We start from the raw sequence: 17,624 nt of genomic DNA, 5'->3' as shown, positions 1-17,624 counted from the left end.
TCCTCTCCTTGTCCACTCCTTGTCCTCTCTCTGCCCAACCATACACTTCCCAACCCTGTAGTCAAAAATACAAGCAAGAGGGGAAGGGGGTTGGGGGACGTGGGAGAGGGTCAAGGGGGGATAAATGGTGACAGGAATAGACTCGACTTTGGATGGTGAACACACAATACAATACATGGGTGATGTGTTATAAAATTGTACACGTGAAGCCTATATAAGTTTATTAACCAACTAGAGGCCCAATGCACAAAGATACGTGCAAGAATGGGCCTTCCTTCCCCTGGCTGCCAGCACCACTTTCGCTCGGGCCCGGAGCCGCCTTTCCACCTTTCCACGCTGCCCAGAAGCCCAGAGCAGCTGGGGTGGGGTGCCTGCACATGCACATTAACCTGACATCTTTGTTGGGTTAATTTGCATACTCACTCCGGATTGGCTGGTGGGCGTTGCAAAGGTACGGTCAATTTGCATCTTACTCTTTTATTAGTGTAGATGTCACCTCAATAAATTCAATAAAAATTAAAAAGAAAAATATAGAAAAAAGAAGACATGCTTTGCAACAAATTCAACAAAGAGTTAATACCATTAAAACATAAAAAATACAAGCAAAAAATTATAAAGTAAAAAAAAAATTCATCTCTGTCTCCCTTTTGCCTGCCTTCTTTCTTTTGATTCATCCTTCTTCCATCCACAAATAATTTTGATGATTGGAGGATGGAAAGTGGGAAAGAAATTTGACCTTTAGAAAAAGCAGTCACAGATGCTAAATGGAAGCCACGATTGAGAGAATATGCTAGAATCTTGTTAGAGAGTTCAAGGTCATCTGGCAGCTAGATGACCTTGAAGTCTCTAACTTTTCTAGTCTATATTCTGGGGAACCCTTGTATGACATGAGGATTAAAAAGGAAACTGGGATCAGTTGGCCTTTCTGTTCCGCAAAGAATATACTAGAAAAAAACACTTCCTTGAACTGGTGGTGGCCACTAATCCGATTTAAAGTTCAGAATAGCAGTGTATCAGGTACCATCAGTTTTCCTAGCACGAAAGTGGCTAAGCATTTCCTGTGAATTATCCATCTTTGTGTGTTAATGTAGAAAGGTGACACACTTCCTCAGTCACCCACACCTGCTATGTCGCAGGCCCCGGGCATCGACAGATGAACGAATCACGCTCCAGCACGTCGCTTGGACACTTTTTGATCCAACCTGTTTATCCTCTTTAAATTCTAATTTTTTGTGTGTGTGAGCTGGAAGCTTATGGCATCAGCAACATCTCCTTCTCTAAGATTCCTACTTGAACTAAAAATGCAGTCAATTGCCATAGGGGTCTTTCCCTTACCTGTTGAATGACTTGACTTGACCTGACCTGACTTGAATTCATTTGAACACCTACCGTGGACTCAGTGCTCAGCACACAGTGGACATTTAAATTCCCTTGGAAAGGGACCACAGTTGTACATTCGTGGCCCTTGCAGTCTATCTAAAGTGGTGGCTATATTCACCCCATAAATCAGGGCCAACACTGCACAGTCCCCCTGGGTGGCATGTCTAGGGGGGACGTGGGTCACCTTCACAGAACCCTAGAAATAGGACTTCTCTGCTCCCCACCCAGCCCAGAACTGGACCAGCATTTCCTCTCAGAGCACATCACCCAGCGCCCGGGAACGTGAACTTGACTTCCAGGCACAGGTCCTTAATGAAATGCCTCTTTCAGAAAAAACACACAGAAAAACCTATTTATGGGCATCAATCACGTGCTGGATAATAAACATTGGCCCAGCCATCTGTCAGAGAGATGAGCTCAAAGAAATGGTTGCCCCAAGTGTCATAAAAGGGGGGATACCTTTATACAACTGAAACTCAGTGATCAAGAAGGGGCACATTTCCTCAGCTCGGAAGATGATCCTCATTCAAAGGGGGATGCCAGATGCAAAGATACGAGCATGGTGTGGCTCATGATGAGGTGGGTTCCAGGGAGAGAGATGCTGATGTTTCCATGGGTGCCAGGGGCAAGGGAATAGGAGTTCAACTATAAACAAGGGAATGCAGTAAAAACAAACAGCCTAAGTGATGGGTAAACAATGGGGTTCCCCAGAGACGGACCTTGACTAATATCTGCATTTAGAATTCAGAAGAGGATTGCATTTAGCAGCGTTAGAGGTCCCTAAACCTTTAGCTATTGCAGATGGCCCAAATCAATAGCGACAAAGGTATCAGATGAGCCAGGCTAGGCACCTAGGAGGAAACAATTCAAGGATGCATATATAAAAATGCTATCTGTTTATTTATTTATATTTATTCATTGATTCATGGATCATTCATTCATTCATTCATTCAATAAACTTACTGAGCTATGTGCAGGGTCCTGTGCCAGGAGCTAGGGATGGGATGGCAAACGAGACAAGATCTGGGCAATAGAGGAGTCTTAGGCTCTTCCTTGAATTGGCCAGTCCAGCCCACAGCAGCCACGGAAACACTGACAAAGTGTAGAGCATTGACTGGGAGGATTCTGGAAACAAAGTGGAGGTTTGATCAAACCCCAAACAGGGAGGATTGCAGTAGTGAGAGTGAGACCACGTGGGGGCGTGAGGACTCGGAGACACTGGGGAGAAAGCAGAGGAGAAAACTGCGGAGTCTTCCGAAGAGGCCATTGAAAATACCCCGGCGGTCCGGAGGCCGAGGGGGGTGGGAAGAAGTTTCTAAAACCCACACAGAGAATGAATTAAATAACACAAACTGGTTAAAGCAGACTCTCCGGCGCCGGACGGTCTGGGTTCGGATGTCCCCTCCGCTGCTTTCTAGCTGCGTGACCTTGGGCTGATGACCTGACCTGCCTGTATTTCTGTTTCTTCATCTTTAAGGCAAGGCTATTAAGAGTGCCTCCTTATTATAGCTTCAGTGTGGTCGTGAAGATTTCTATGAGTTAATGCATGTAGGTTACTTATAACAGCGCTTGGTACAGAGCAAAAGACTCAAGTCGTGTTACCTGTTAACATTTTCCCAAATGCTAGGTCTTTAGACTCTGTTCAGTGTTTGATTGTAAAGATAAAACAAGGCACAGTACGACACACTTGGTAATCGGAAGGATCTTATTTTATATCCAGAAGCAGTACAGTGTTAACCTACTCCGAGATGCTGACAAGGTTGGACTGATCCCTGTAGGACCTGTTGGGGGGGAGGTGGGGGGAGGGGGGAGAAATGCTATGCGTGCATGTTTGTTTACCTTTTGTCTAGCACCCACGACATCCCTCCACCACACAGACACAGGGACCGTGGGTCTGACAGCATGTCCTAATGAGAAAATGATTGCTCGGCTTGGCGAAGCGGAAAACGTGAAGTCTTTGATGTCACAGCGCATCATCATAACAGGCCATCCGTCTCAGAGCAAGGCCTGCCGGAGACCTATGGCCCGCAGCTCGCTCTTTGTTATTTTCACGGAGGAAATGAGTTTGTGATGAAGAATCAGTGATTCACTCAAAGAATCAGTGATGGCACACGGTTGGGCCTCGCCGGGATTCTCTCTTGACGAAGAGCAGCAGGCCTTTGTGGGGTCTCAGGTGGGGGGTGAGTGGAGAGGGAGGAGAAGCTAAATGCTAGGAAAGGGAAGGTGCCAGCTTCAGCGGAGACAGGGACCTTATCCATCCCCCAATTGGTCAGTCACCTCCTCTCCTGTGACTTTGAAATGAGGTCTGAGGTCAAGCATGGCTTTGACCATGCTGCCTTCATTATCTTGGCCTCACATTGCCTTACAGGCAAAACGATGGGCTAGGATTAAAAAAAAAAAACAAAAAACAAAATAGCCCTGCTGGTGTGGCTCAGTGGTTGAGAGGCGACCTATGAACCAGGAGGTCAGGGTTTGATTCCCATGGCCGGGTTGCGGGCTCGATCCCAAGTAGGGGGGTGGGGTGCAGGAGGCAGCTGACAAATGATTCTCATCATTGATGTTTCCATCTCTCTCTCTCTCTCCCTTCTTCTCTCTGAAATCAATAAAAAATATATTTAAAAAGCACAATATAGAATAAGAAACCAACCAGAATCCTTTCTTCAAATGAGATCTTACTTTGGAGTCTCAAGAAATATATTATATATATATCAGGTATGCAAGGGTGGGGGTGGGAGTGAGGTCTCAATGCTCTCTCGCTGCTCCCACATCAGTCACGTGCACAGCGTCCTGCTCCCTCCGGCTCATCCCTAACACAATTTGGAAACCACTGGCCTAGATAAGCTCTCCAGTGCCCTCCAGGCCTCACACTCTGTGGCTCTGTTGCCTTTGGCACCAGAGTGACCTCAAATCAAAGGAGCCCTTCGAGGTTCCAGAACAGCCCTGCCAGTAAACACATGTAAAACTGCACAAGTCATTTTCAAGTCGCCCAATAGCCACCCTCTAAAAAGTGAAAAGAAACGGGCAAAAATTCATTTTTATTAACGTGTTTTACTTGTGCCAGCACATCCGGACACTGCCGCATGCGACCTACATACACGTGATGGCGATACTTTACGTTTTCATTTGTCGTCAAAATCCAGCCCGTACTTGAATCGTAGAGCGCATCTCAGCTCATCTCTGCCACATGCCCGGTGTTCAGTGGTTACCTGTGGCTGGGGGCTGCCACCCCGGAAAAGGCAGATACGGAACCTGAAATGCTCAGAGCCTCTTCCTCAGTTACAACCACACCCTGCCCATGGATTTAAAGGGAAAGACCTACGCCTCCTATGTCCAAACTCATGGGCAGTGAGAGAGCAGATGGGCCCACTTTGGTTTCCATCACCCCACCGAATGCCGCGGTGGCTGGCCACCTCGTTAGGGGGCCCGGGGTCCTTTGATCAGCCCTCTCCAGGCCTGGAAAGTGTCCCAGATGTTTCACCAGGTTGGCCTCAGTGACCTCAACTGCGTGCCACCCCACTTTCCCACTCCCCGCTTCTTGCTGACTGAATATCGCCTTTATCCTGAGATGTATTTTTTCTGAGTTTTCTCTAAGCCTTTCTCGGCCTGAATTCTAGTACCTCCAGGAGTCCACCTTGACCTTGAGGGATTATTTTGAAAACCTGATTCTCACCTAGTCCCCACCTTCTGCGGTTATCCCACACATATAATCATTTGAGTGCACATAAAGGGTGTTGGTTAATGAATACGTTTGTTCAACGTTATCCCTATTATGTCTTATATGTCGGCCCAAGTTACCTTCATCTTCTGGGTTTAACATGGTACTTTGCGCTGAAAGAAACAATATTTTCCTTATGATGTTTGTTTGTAGGAACAAGGATATGGCTGAGTATAATGGTTAGAATACTAAAACACAATGAAGATGCTTTGCTGTTTCTTTGGGACTAAAATGGAACGTTAAGGCTTTGCTGGTTAGTTATACACAGTTCCAGTTCATAGTCATTGGCTGGCTTGGTATTACAAATTTAAATCTAAGGGCAGTACTTCAGATAGCATTTTCACATTTATTATTAAAAAAATAGGAACAGAATCACCTCTTTTTGTATAAAAGAAGCTTAAAAGAGTAGCAATGGGAAAATATCTATCTGTATAATCTGATTCTTTTCTGCCACTCTATAATTGGGATATAAACTATATACTTCGAGATGCCTGATAATAAGTACATCTTTGTATATGTTAATCACATGCTTATTTCATGTTTCAGGTTTGATAAATGATGAGAAATGTTGCCATCATTTCCAATTTTTTAGCCTGGAAGGCTTAGATTCTTAGTCAACTAGTCAATTATCATCACTAGTTTGAAACTATAATAAAACAATCATCTCATTAGACGAGTTACATTTCTTTTTGAAGTTCCTTTCTCCTTCTGGGCCTCACAGGAAAAGCTTTTAAGAGCTATTCTGCAATTCTGTAAGTCCCTACTTTGTTTGGGCCTAGATACTGGGGTGTTAGCAATGAATTTATAATTTACTAGAGGCCCGGTGCACGAAATTCATGCAAGGGGCTTGGCCCTCGCAGCCCTGGCTTCCTCCGGAAGGTCATCTGAAGGATGTCCAGGAGGTCGTTCGGCTGTCCGATCTAATTAGCATATTACACTTTTATTATTATAGATGGATCCTAAGTACTCTTAATTAGATGCACCCTGGTTCCTGAAACAAGGACAGTGCTTTTTTACTGATTGCCTTTTATCAGCAATCTTTTTCCCCGCCTGAGCACTTGCACTAGAATTTTTTCCCCATTTTTTTTGTTTGTTTGTTTTAGTTGGGATATTCCCATTTCACAGATCAATGAATGAACGGTGAGTCTGCATGGACAGACACAACTGATGAGAGGCAGAATCAGGACCTGCATCTGGAACTCTTCAACCCCGAGTTGGTGAACACTTCCCCCCAATAATGATCCGGGGTGAGGGATGATGCCTTAGCTGTTTAAGCTCTAAAGAGACCCAGGGTAGACAGACCCTCCGGAAAGTTCTTTTCTGGTTTCTATGGGAAGTACCCAGAACACGACTTTCCTGGCCAGGACCTGTTGATCCCCAAAGATGTGAGAACCAAATGGTATGCCCCCACCATTGCGCATGTGTGTTGGTGTGTGCGTGGAGAGGGGACTACAGAAACCTTTTCCTGTTTGGGGTGACTGGATGCATTCACTTCCATTGGAAACACTGGCGTGAAAGCTAGACTGTGTGTATATATGCATAGCCCCCGAGCTCGCCAAGGGATTTCTCTGACGAGTGCATTGAGCTCTGAGAGCTAGCAGATCTGCTCTTAAAGCATTTACATGCATGTGTCGCTACCGCTTAGCTGACTTGTCAGGCCTGGAGCCTGAAGTTTGTCTCCAACACCTTCAATCGGGTAAGAGGGGAAAACCAAAGCAAACTACTCATGGAACGCATCCCACTCTCCCCCCTGCCAGGCTCTCTGAGCCGGGAAAGGGCTAAAGGAGAGGGCCCTGCATCTCCAGGGCTCTGGGATGCAGGCTCTCTGCAGTCCCTCTCCGCATCTCCATGCCAGACAACTTTCTCTCCGTTTCCCTGAGATGTTCCAGAGGCGGGGCTGGGGCCCTATTGTGGCCCCGCTCCTCCTCCCCGTGCGCCTCGGCCAGCGGCCAGCGACCCCCGGGCGGCGCAGGTCTGGTGATGTACACCGAGTTCAGGTTCATTTCCGCGGCCAAGGCTACTGCAGAATCTCGGGGCGGCTGTCCTGGGCTTGCCAGGGGCCCTGCGGGGTGGCCGGGCCGGGGGTCGTGGCGGGCCCGGCCTAGGTGGGTGGCGCCGGTGCCATGGCTCAGGGTGCGCGCCCTGTAGCTTCCTGCCTGAGCCCAGGCCGCTGCCTCCGAGCAGCCCTCCACCCGCCCGGTGGGGTGGGGACCGGAGCCCTGGCAAGTAGGCGGAGGAGGCGGGGGCGTGACCGGGGCGCAGGCGTCCGCGAGCCAGAGGGCGCCGCGCCCCCGCCGCGCGGGGCAGCAGTTGGGAAGCCGGAGGGGCAGCGACCTCTGCGGGCGGCCGGGCGGCCGACGCTTCCCGGCGGCGCGAGGCCGAGCGGGGCGGCTCCCAGGACGCGGCCTCGGCGAGCTGGGCGGGCCTCGCTGGCTTCCAGTGGCTTCCGAACCCAGGACGCGGGCGGAGAAGCGGCGATGCCCCTGGCTGCGCGCTCACGAGGGTCCCGGCTCGGCGGCGGCGTCCAGAATCTGGGGCGAGGGTCTTGTCCATCATCTCGAGCCGCTCCAAGAGCCCGGTTTCCCCTTTTGGGGGACAGTGATTGCGCTCGTTGTCTCGCCTTGAGAAAGTTACTCCGGCACTTGCATCGCCGTCCAGAGTAAGAAGGAATCAGAGAGAGACCGCGCGGTCTGTCCCCCGCGAGGGGCCCCAGGGGATCCCGGTCAAGTTGGGCCGAGCCAGGGGGAGCCCAGCGGCGAGCCCCGCCAGTTGACACTTGGGCCCCGGAAAGGGTTAAGCGCGCCCCGCGGGCTCGGTTTACATGTAAATACAGAGCAGCTGCTCCGCGCCGCCCGGCCGGCCCTCCTGAAGTTGTTGATTGGTTGCCAATGACATCACCGCCCGCGTCCTGACACCGCGGACCCGGAGCGGCGCGAGCGGCGGCCCCGGCGAGCGAGGCGAGGCCACGCCCCCCGGCCCCGCCCCCTCCGGCCGCCCATTGGTCGCGGGCTGCTGTGAGGTAACGGTCAGCTCTCTCCGGGTTCTTATTGGCCCCGCGCGCCGTCGGTCGGCACCCGGCCCGCCCCCCTCCCCAGAGCCGTACATTTACAGTCCTAGCAAAAGAGAAAGTAACTATGTTGTGGCTGGAGATCAATGAAGCCGAGTGAATGGGGGGCTGAGTGCGCGCGTCCACACCGAGGCGGCGCCAGATGGTGGAGGGCTGCGCTCCTGGATGAAGTAAGTGGAAGTCCCCGCGGCTGCTCCGAGAGCCCGGGAGTGTAAGGCGGTGTGCGTGTGCGTGCGTGTGAGTGCGTGTGAGTGTGTGTGTGTGAGTGTGAGTGTGAGTGTGGCGATGCTCACGGGGAGCCACGGCAGGTGAGCTGAATCGGGTGCCGGCTGTTGGCTCGCGCCTCGCTGTGCGTTTTACTCTCTGTAGTCTGTTTGGATTTTGGACGAAAGCGGGGGGAAGAATGAGGTTTGTTGGGACGCTTTGCGGCAGTTTTAAATGCCCGGGGCTCGTGAATGCGCTGTGTTGCGAAGTGGGGGTGGGGTGGGGGGGGGAGTGCTAGGTGCCCCAGGAGCGGGGAAAGGAGCACGTTCTCCAACCACTTGGTTTCCTACCATTCCAGCCTGTGCCTAGAGGTGGAGGGTCGGCCCGCCCGGGGGCGAGGGGGCAAGGCAGCTCAGGGTCTCGGGGAGGTTTGTTTCCTGGGCCGGTCTGGCCGGTTTCGCGGGCCCGTGTAGACGCCCGACCCTCTGCTGCAGGGATGCAGATCTCGCTAGACGCCCCGTGCGCGTGTGAGCCGCGCACCCCGCCTGGAGGTGGGCGCCCAGCCTGGGTCCCCGCGGACGCGCCCCGGCGTCCCTCTCCGAGGGAAGTGGGCTGTGCATCCCGGGACGCTCCCCACCAGGTAACACAACGCTGGGTCCGGCTGGGAAACAGTTCTAGCTTCCGGAATAGTACTTGCTCTTCCAAAAAAAAAAAAAAAAAATACTACGCAAGGGAGGGAAGAAAGCCAGGAGGGCGGGAGGGAAGGGGTTGGATGCCTCGCTCCCATCCAGAGCTGGGGGAGAGGAACCTGAGTCGGCGGGGACCTGCGGATGGGGGTGCCTGCGTGCCCGTGTGTGCGTGTGCGTGCGTGTGTGTGTATGTGCGTGTGTGTGTGTGTGTGTCGGGGGGGGGGGGGGTTGTGCTTGTGACACTTGGGCTCCGTGTCAGAAAACGGTGACGGTCGTGTGTAGACGGGCGATGGATGACATTTCCCCCAGACATCCCTTAAAGTTGTTTTAAACGAGTGACTCTTGCACGGGGTTTGGTCTCTTTCCCTTAGTGTGCATGGCTAATAGCGGGGCCGGGTGTAGGGCGCCCCTGTGCCTTGAAGGAGGAAGGAACTGTCCCTCCGCAGGCGTCCTCTCCAATCAGCAGGCCGACCCGGTGGGCAACACTTCCCTGCCCCCCTTTAGCAGGGACAGGCGAGCTGGGGATGTCATCCTTATGGAATTCATCGCCCCGAAGAGGGGGATTTCTGTGTGGGGTTGAAATATTAATGCACAGCGCCCGCCTCCCGCCGAGAGAAGCTCTAGGATGCACAGTCCGTGCGCCTTTAGGGAAATGAAGTCAAAGCTGTCCTTTCCCTAAAAGCGAGGAGTGGGGGCTGGGGTGGGGCGGTGGAGGGGGGCGAGGGAGCCAAGGGGGATGGATCTGCCCGGGCTGGGGCTTCCAGACCCGGCACCTGGGCTGGAGGCTTCCTCTTAGGACACCGGTTTGTAATGAAGGGGGAAATGCAGGCTGATGAAGAGGCTAAGAGGAAGCACCGGGGCTTAATAGGATTGTGTGCGCTTTGCAAAGGGCTCAGTGGAATGGCAGGCAAGACTAGCTCCCGGCTAAAGAGACTCACTTAGGGGGATACTTGCGTTCTGAGGTGCAGAACATTGACATCGGCCCCGATGTATATGTAGCCGCTGTATATCTCTGTGAGCCGTGCCCATGCGCGGGGTCATTCTCAGCCTTTGCAGCGGGCGGGGAATGGCATGGAAGTATGCCCGGGTGGGCAAGGGGGTCTTCCTCAGATAGTTGGCGAGGCCCAGGAGGCGAGGCCCAGGACAGGGACCTCTTCAGAGCCTTCCTCTCTGTCTCCCGAGTTTCGTCATTTTGTGCTTTTGCCTTTTCTGAGGCTGAGCATCGATGCAGGTCCGAGAGAGGTGGCTGATCAGCGTGTGCCTAGGCGATACATTTAGCCTCAGACTCAGGGACCAAAGAGATGGGCGTGCTCAGGTCGGCATCCTCTTTGACCCTGTGCCCACGAGTCTCCCAGGTTCAGGAGCTGCGTGAGAAAAGGGATTCGGGACCACGCTGCTCAGAGGCATGCAGCGGCCTCTCCCAGGGATTGGATGCTGCTGCCTTTTGTGTCACGTGACTTGATTCTTTCTTTCCCCCTTCCCCTCCCCTTCTTTACAGACTGTCTTGAGTTCTTCTTGAATTGCCAGTTTTCAGCCTCCTCATGCCTCCGTCTCCTTTAGACGACAGGGTAGTAGCGGCACTGTCCAGGCCCGTCCGGCCGCAGGATCTCAACCTGTGTTTAGACGCTAGCTACCTTGGCTCTGCCGCGCCGGGCAGCCACCGCCACCCTCCTGTCATCGCCACCACCGTCGTGTCCCTCAAGGCTGCGAATCTGACGTATATGCCCTCATCCAGCGGCTCTGCCCGCTCCCTGAATTGTGGATGCAGCAGTGCCAGCTGCTGCACTGTGGCAGCCTACGACAAGGACACCCAGGCCCCCGCCCAAGCCATCGCCGCCGCCCCCGCCGCCCCCGCCATCGGCACCTCCAGCGCCTGCCCCGCCACCCAGATGGTCAACAACAATGAGAGCGCAGGCTCTCTCGGTCCGGCAGGTGGGGTGGGCAGCCCGGCGGCGGGGACCCCCAAGCCGCTGGCCAGCATCAAAATCATCTACCCCAACGACCTGGCGAAGAAGATGACCAAATGCAGCAAGAGCCACCTGGCGAGCCAGGGCCCTGTCATCATCGACTGCAGGCCCTTCATGGAGTACAACAAGAGCCACATCCAGGGAGCTGTCCACATTAACTGTGCCGACAAGATCAGCCGGCGGAGGCTCCAGCAGGGCAAGATCACGGTGTTAGACTTGATTTCCTGTAGGGAAGGCAAGGACTCTTTCAAGAGGATCTTTTCCAAAGAAATCATAGTTTACGATGAGAATACCAATGAGCCGAGCCGGGTGATGCCTTCCCAGCCACTCCACATAGTCCTCGAGTCCCTGAAGAGAGAAGGCAAAGAGCCTCTGGTGTTGAAAGGTAACGAACGAATGCTCCCTTCCCCGGAGCGGCGCACCCCTGCTTAGCCTGGGGTCACTCGGGGTTTTCCCTTAGAGGTACCAGCACTCTCCCGACCCTGCCTACCCGCAAAGACCAGAATAGAAGTCCTTCTTGTGTGCCCTCCCATGCCCTTTCTTAATTATTTTGGGGTGGTGAGAGGAATCCAGTAGCATTGGACTGGAAGCCAGAAGATTTGGGTTCTGGTCTTGCTTCCCCTTCTGATTTGCATCGTGCAAGTCATTTCACCTCTCTGAGACTTTCCCCCCCTTTCCCCAAAGGGGCTTTTATAACGCCAGAGGGTGGCTCAAGTCACGCCTGGTCTGGTAGCTCTCGTCCAATCAATCACTCGCTGGAAAGTTGTTATCTCTCAGACTTAACCCAGGTTGGTGGAACTGAGATGGTGACCTGCAAGAAACTCACAGGTACCCGTTCTTTTTGTGGGGAATTCTTCCTCCTTCTCACCTCTCCCGTCAGCTTGGATTTTAGGTGGTTTATAAAGTGACATAGAGAGGGGGGCAGAGATCCTTATTACTGGGCCCCGCAGGATACGTTCATCAAAAACATCTGTTCCTCTGCCGTAGCCCTAAGGGACAGAGTCGTTCTTATGAGGTACTCCCCACCCCACTGTTCCCTCTGGCTGCACCTCACAATCGTTGGCATCATGGCTCCTCCCAAGATGGGGCGGTGGTCACTTGCCTCAGTGCATTCAATGCAGAATAGCTCGGAGGTCACGGTGGCTGAGCCCTGGCAGGAGGAATTCATTACCCACTATTCTCTGAGCTCCTTCCACCCTGTGTTGCCTAACCTAGTGGGGCCGCCCTCGTCCTTTGTCCGTCTTGCCTCTTGGCCCCAAGATACCATCCTTTGGGGGCACCACACCTCATGCTTCCTCTTCAGTGTCTTCTGTCCGGTGGTGGTGATTCTGAGAGATCATCATCTTCTTCTCTTCTCTTAAGTCTGAGCCAAGGTGCACAGTCTGGGCCATATCGCCAGCCAGCCTCCGGAACTGTGTTGACCGAAGGGTCCCTCTGAACATCTTACAAATTTAAATTGCAACAGGACATTGAGGTGAGCAAGTTAGTCGTCGTGTCTTTGTGAAGGCAGCTCGGCCCTTCTCCTTCCGGTCTTCCCAGCGATGCAGTCTGCCTTTGGCTAAGTCCCATTCTTGGAAATAATGGTTCTGAATTCCTCTGATATAACCCGCCTGCCCACCCTCCAATGCCCCCTCCCTGGACTCAACTACCACAAAGTCACAACGACCCTCAGAGCTGGTGGGCTCTGATGGGAAGGATGCCATCGTGGAGGTTGTATCTAGAGAGTTCTGGCAGCAGCCACTCATTTCTGTTGTTGTCGTTCTTGGGTTTTCTTGGGTTCACAGGGGTGTTCAGATTTCCTCTGTGTAGCTCTGTATGGGATGGCTTGATATTCTTGTTTGGTTGGCTTTGAGTGATTGCCAGTAAGTTGACCAGCTAGTGCTTTCCTACCATGATCTTGGCTTGGCTTATCTTTTCTGGATGAGAAAATACAACCTACCCATTTCCCATTGGTGATGGTTTGTCTTGGGGAGCAGACAGAGTGGGTAGTCGATGGTCTTAATGGTCGTCTCTCTGCTCATGCAGAGTAGAGGTTGAGAAAAAGCAGGCCTTGTGTGTCTGCAGACTCTGAGGATAGGCATCAAACAGTATACACGAAGTTGACCCCGGACTTGAACGTGAGGTTGGCTAGCGGAGTTGTAGATCCTACCTTCTTTTTCGGCCGTGGGAATTACTGTGTCTGGGGGTGGCTTGTCAATCACTGAGAAATGAGTCTCCTGGGTGCTACCGATGAAAGTGGGGTTCCTCCCCCGCTCCTGTGGGTGCAGCTGAGACTCCAGCAGCCCGGGTTGCTCCTCAGTGTCAGGGAGTGAGAGTGCCCCAATGGGCGGGGCCGGACCTGCTGCTGACCTCACCGCTGGGCGCCCCGGGCGGCCGCCGCGAGGGCTGTCATTTTCGGGTTGGTGACACACGGCGGCGGCGGACCTGGAAGGCGCGCTGGTGGTAGAGGTGGGAATATCTGGAGCTTTGGGGGGCTTTTTCTTCGATGATCTGGGAATTTGCTTGGAAAAATCTGTAGTTCAGGAGCAGAGGGGTCTATAATCTACTCTATTTATTATTATCGTCATTATCATTTTGGTCTCTCTGTGGGGAACGTCCTAAAATTTGGACCAAGTTGGGAAAGAAGGGAGAGCAATACCAGGATGCCCTCGCTACCCTTTCATCTGGGCAAACCAAAGGTTAATGCCAGCGCACGGTGGAGTGAGGAATGGGGTGGGCATCCCTCGGAGGGCATGGCCAGGACCTTCTCCCAGGCTCTTGTGTGGGTCCAGCAGACCATTCTGGCCTGGCCTCCCTGCTGAGGGTTTCTCTTACTAACCCCAGCCCTGGGTGACGTGAGATTCTATTTCAGCAAGCGTGGTAGTGGTACCATTTTGGAATGAGTGAGTTTTGCAGGGAAGCTATGGTGATGGGTAGGGAGACTCTTGTAGGGTAGACATTGCTAAGGCCTCCTTAATGTATTTTCAGAGGTTTCAATCCGGTCTCGGGTAATTTATGGCCGGCCCACCTGCTGCCCTGGTGTGTGTTTGTAAACACTGGTTGCTACCCTCCCTGTCCAAGTGTCATGTCCCCTGTTTCAGTGCCACGTTCTCCATGTTTGGTGCTGCCTGTCAAGGGGAGCGGCGGCCCGGGGCCCGTTTTAGTAATGCTGTGTCAGGCTGGGAAGGAGGTGATCAGCGCCGGAGCCCCTGAGATTAAGTTCCTGTTCTCATTTACAATCCCCTCCCCTGAGTCCACGGTTTCGTCTCAGCTTCCGAAGAAAACACGGCTTCAGACCCGCGCTTCTGCCCAGGCCGGAGACATGAAGAGATATGGAGGGATTTGCAACATCTTTGAACGAGTTATCATTTGTTTGTACCCCAACGTGGTGTTGAATGTGGTTTCTAACCACACCGAATCCGAAGGCTAGACGATCCTAGGCCTCCCAGGGTGAGAGCTACCATCATCGCTGTGATGTTGGTCAGCCTCCCAAGGTTGGGTTCAGGGAAATAATTTGTCATTTACCTAAAGAGGCGTCACCACCTCCTCCTTAAAAACAGTCTACGCCTTTAAAATTTTTACTACAAGAAGTTTCAAATACAGAGAAAAGTAGGAAAGAGTGGAGCGAGCCTGTCACCAGATTTTAAACAATTAGTACTATCTTCCCTGTTTGCCTTCTCTGCCTTTTTTTTTTAATTGAAAACATTTATAGAACAGACAATATTTTAATGTATCTAAACATGTTTTATGTTTCAACCTAATGTTTTAAAATTAAGAAGGCTGGGGTATTTGATAGTAGAGTATGGACAACATTTTTTACTCAATACTGCAGTGTCCTGTGACCATTTTGGAGAATTTTTTCCCAACTTGTATCCTCTGCTGTGACTGCCAGGTGGTCAGGGCTATGGAGAAACAGCCCTCCTTCTGGGGGGAGGGCTCCAGGTGGTAACTGGGGGGTCCAGAGCTCCCCGCTCTGCTCAGCTATGTCAGGGTCCATGCCTGCACTTGCTCTGCGCTGTCACAGAACAAAGACTGACTCAGAGGCATTTATTGGGGAGCAGGGGGAGGAGAGGGAGTTACTTCAGGAGACTGTTCCCTAGAGAAGATTTGGAAAACGTAGCGGGTTAGACTCTCATACTGTAAAACGTTCCTCCCTAACTCCTAATGAGCAACATCGATTGCACGTTGGTCCATAGTCAACAAGGATTCTGAAGTAAACCTGTGGGTGACAGTGAGTGTGATGGCAAGATCCTGAGTGGCTGTGCTCAGAAATCAGAAACGCTGGGAGCATAGTCTTTCTCTCTCTGCTCTGTTTTGTGGGGGGTACACGATTTCCTCTTGTCTCTCGGGGATGTTACAAGGACATTTCTCGATTCACAAACGCACTGTTGTCATTCGGAACCTCCGTTTAACACCTGAATGTGGCTAACATGAGCCCTGTAGCAAAGAGGGGGGAAATTCAGGCCGGACCTGGGATCTGGTCTGTCTGAGTTCTGGTCTTGATCTCCTCCCCTCGCCCCGCCTTTGCCCCCCCTTCGCCGCCCCCCCCCCCCCCCCGCCCCCAGCCTCCCGCCCTTGCTGGGCCCAGGAGCTATCTCATAGTGTTAGTTAGGAATACAAGGAACTAAAGTGTGCAGAGTGTTTAAGTAGTTCCTCATGGTAACGACTCAAACATGCCGCTTAATATCATTACTGTTGGTTGAACAGGAATGATGGTGCCAGTAAAAAAGGCAGTTTTGGCTCCTTTTCCAAAGGAGTACAGCTAACAAGCCAGGTACAGCAGCCTGTGTGTGTGTGTGTGTGTGTGTGTGTGTGTTGCTGTCGGCTAAAAATAACTTGGTGACTGGTCCCTAATTTAAGTAGCATACAGTTGGAGTGCCAAGTAATTACAAAAACATGTTGGGTCAAGAGGCCAGAGTAATTCGGGCCTATCCTAGAATTATTTGTTTGGAGGGGGATTTGTAAAACTGTGATGCGACATCTGTCCACGTAACGCCCCATAACTCAGTAGCGAAAGCAGAAAAACTGGTAAGCTTTGCTTTTCCCGGCCCCTCCTCAGGCTGGTTTATTTTTGGAGTCGGGATGGTAGTCTGACTATAAAAGGGGAGGTGGGAGGAGGGGCAGCGCCCTCCCCGTGGAAACTTCTGGAAGCTTTGACATGGGAAGGGGATCGCGTGTGAAGTCATGGAGAGGCCGGCTCCTTTCTTCGAGCGCGACCTGAACCTGTTCCCTGAACTGGTCCGCAGTTGCCTCTGTCCTCTCCGAGCTCTTGGACATACTACTCTCCTTCTTAATTAAAATGTCAGTGAAAAGAGAGGTGAGCTCTCTCCCCGCCTCTCCCTCTCTCTCCCCGTCTCCCCCTTCGCTGCCCTCGCTCCGGCTGCTCCTCGTACGCTGGTGCACAGCGGAGTGGAGTTCAGCTCCCTTACACCTGGCTCCCCTTCCAGGCTTTTCCACCCCCAACCAGAGGTGTCCTCAGGCAACTCACTTTGCCCCTCAGATCCCCAGTTTTGTTCCATTGTAAAATGGGGATCATTTCAACATCCGAGGACAAACTGAGATGACGTAGATGAAGTGCCTGGCACGTAGCTCTCCAGAGCTCAGGCCCCTGGGCCCTGCTCCCAACCCCCCTTCCCTTTCCAAACCTCTTACAGGACAGGAAGGGTGTGGCTTTGGGGCGGGTGTGGCCATTGTTTTCAGTGCAGCAGGATGGGAGCATGTTAAGTATGAACCATGTGGCCGCACCAGTTCCGATCAGGCCTCCCCTGGCCGTGGCCGCTAATGATGGTAGATTCGCAAAAGCAGGGTCGGGAGCAGAAGAACCTTCGGCCACAGTCTGTGGCTCACACGGCCCCAGGAGCTGGGCGGGAGCTTTCCACCAGGAGCCCCGGCTTCCGAAGGCTCACGGTCAGGAGCAGCCAGAGTCCCCCATCCCAGGGTTGCTGGGCCACGGTTTGGGCCTAAATATGCTCTGGTCTGCAGAGCACAGGCAATTTATCTCAAGTGGACAGATAAGGATACACTACCCACGGAGGGTAGACGTTCTAATCCCACGGGAGGTCATCTTTTCAAACTCAAGAAGCCCAGTTTGGGGAACGAGAAGGAAGCTTCGAGGCCCCCTAGCCCCGTGGTCGGCAAACCGCGGCTCGCGAGCCACATGCGGCTCTTTGGCCCCTTGAGTGTGGCTCTTCCACAAAATACCACGGCCTGGGAGAGTCTATGTTGAAGAAGTGGCGTTAGAAGAAGTTTAAGTTTAAAAAATTTGGCTCTCCAAAGAAATTTCAGTCGTTGTGCTGTTGATGTTTGGCTCTGTGGACTAATGAGTTTGCGACCACTGCCCCAGCCCAATGGTTTTCACAGCTGGCTGCTCATTGGGATCAACTGGGACGACTTATTAAACCTTCGATGCTCAGTCGCCACCTCCAGAGATTCTGATTAAATTGGTCTGGGGTCCACACCTATGCATCAGGCATATTAAAGCTGAACCCAGCACAGTCAGAGCCATTGGTCTCATCCCGTCTTCTCGTTATGCTGCTACAGACATGGGGCCTAGGGAAGTTTATCCCTTGTTCAAGGTCACATGCATCATTAATTTTAGAGTCTTGGTCCTGAGTGCTAACATA

At 52.4% G+C, this 17,624-nt stretch overlaps 1 protein-coding gene across 7 annotated transcripts in view; it reads left to right on the top strand.

Annotated features, from left to right (window-relative positions):
- DUSP10 (dual specificity phosphatase 10) overlaps positions 1-17,624 on the top strand; it is a 267,948-nt gene that overhangs the window by 220,118 nt on the left and 30,206 nt on the right. For 3 of the 7 annotated variants that reach the window (XM_079763710.1, XM_079763711.1, XM_079763709.1), the window contains exon 5: positions 10,554-11,407. In XM_079763710.1, coding sequence (XP_079619836.1) covers positions 10,597-11,407 — 811 coding nt within the window. In that variant the 5' untranslated portion in view covers positions 10,554-10,596. Of the gene's footprint in view, positions 1-8,179; positions 8,333-8,435; positions 8,571-8,986; positions 9,007-10,553; positions 11,408-17,624 lie in introns of those variants that run through there. The other 4 variants (XM_079763708.1, XM_079763712.1, XM_079763713.1 and 1 more) reach the window with 4 other exon arrangements.

The sequence above is a fragment of the Cnephaeus nilssonii genome (genome assembly GCF_951640355.1).
Source record: "Cnephaeus nilssonii genome assembly, chromosome: 23".
NCBI classification, from domain to species: Eukaryota; Metazoa; Chordata; class Mammalia; order Chiroptera; family Vespertilionidae; genus Cnephaeus; species Cnephaeus nilssonii.
The sequence above is the reverse complement of the archived record's forward strand: the minus strand, read 5'-3'. Positions and strand labels throughout refer to the sequence as shown.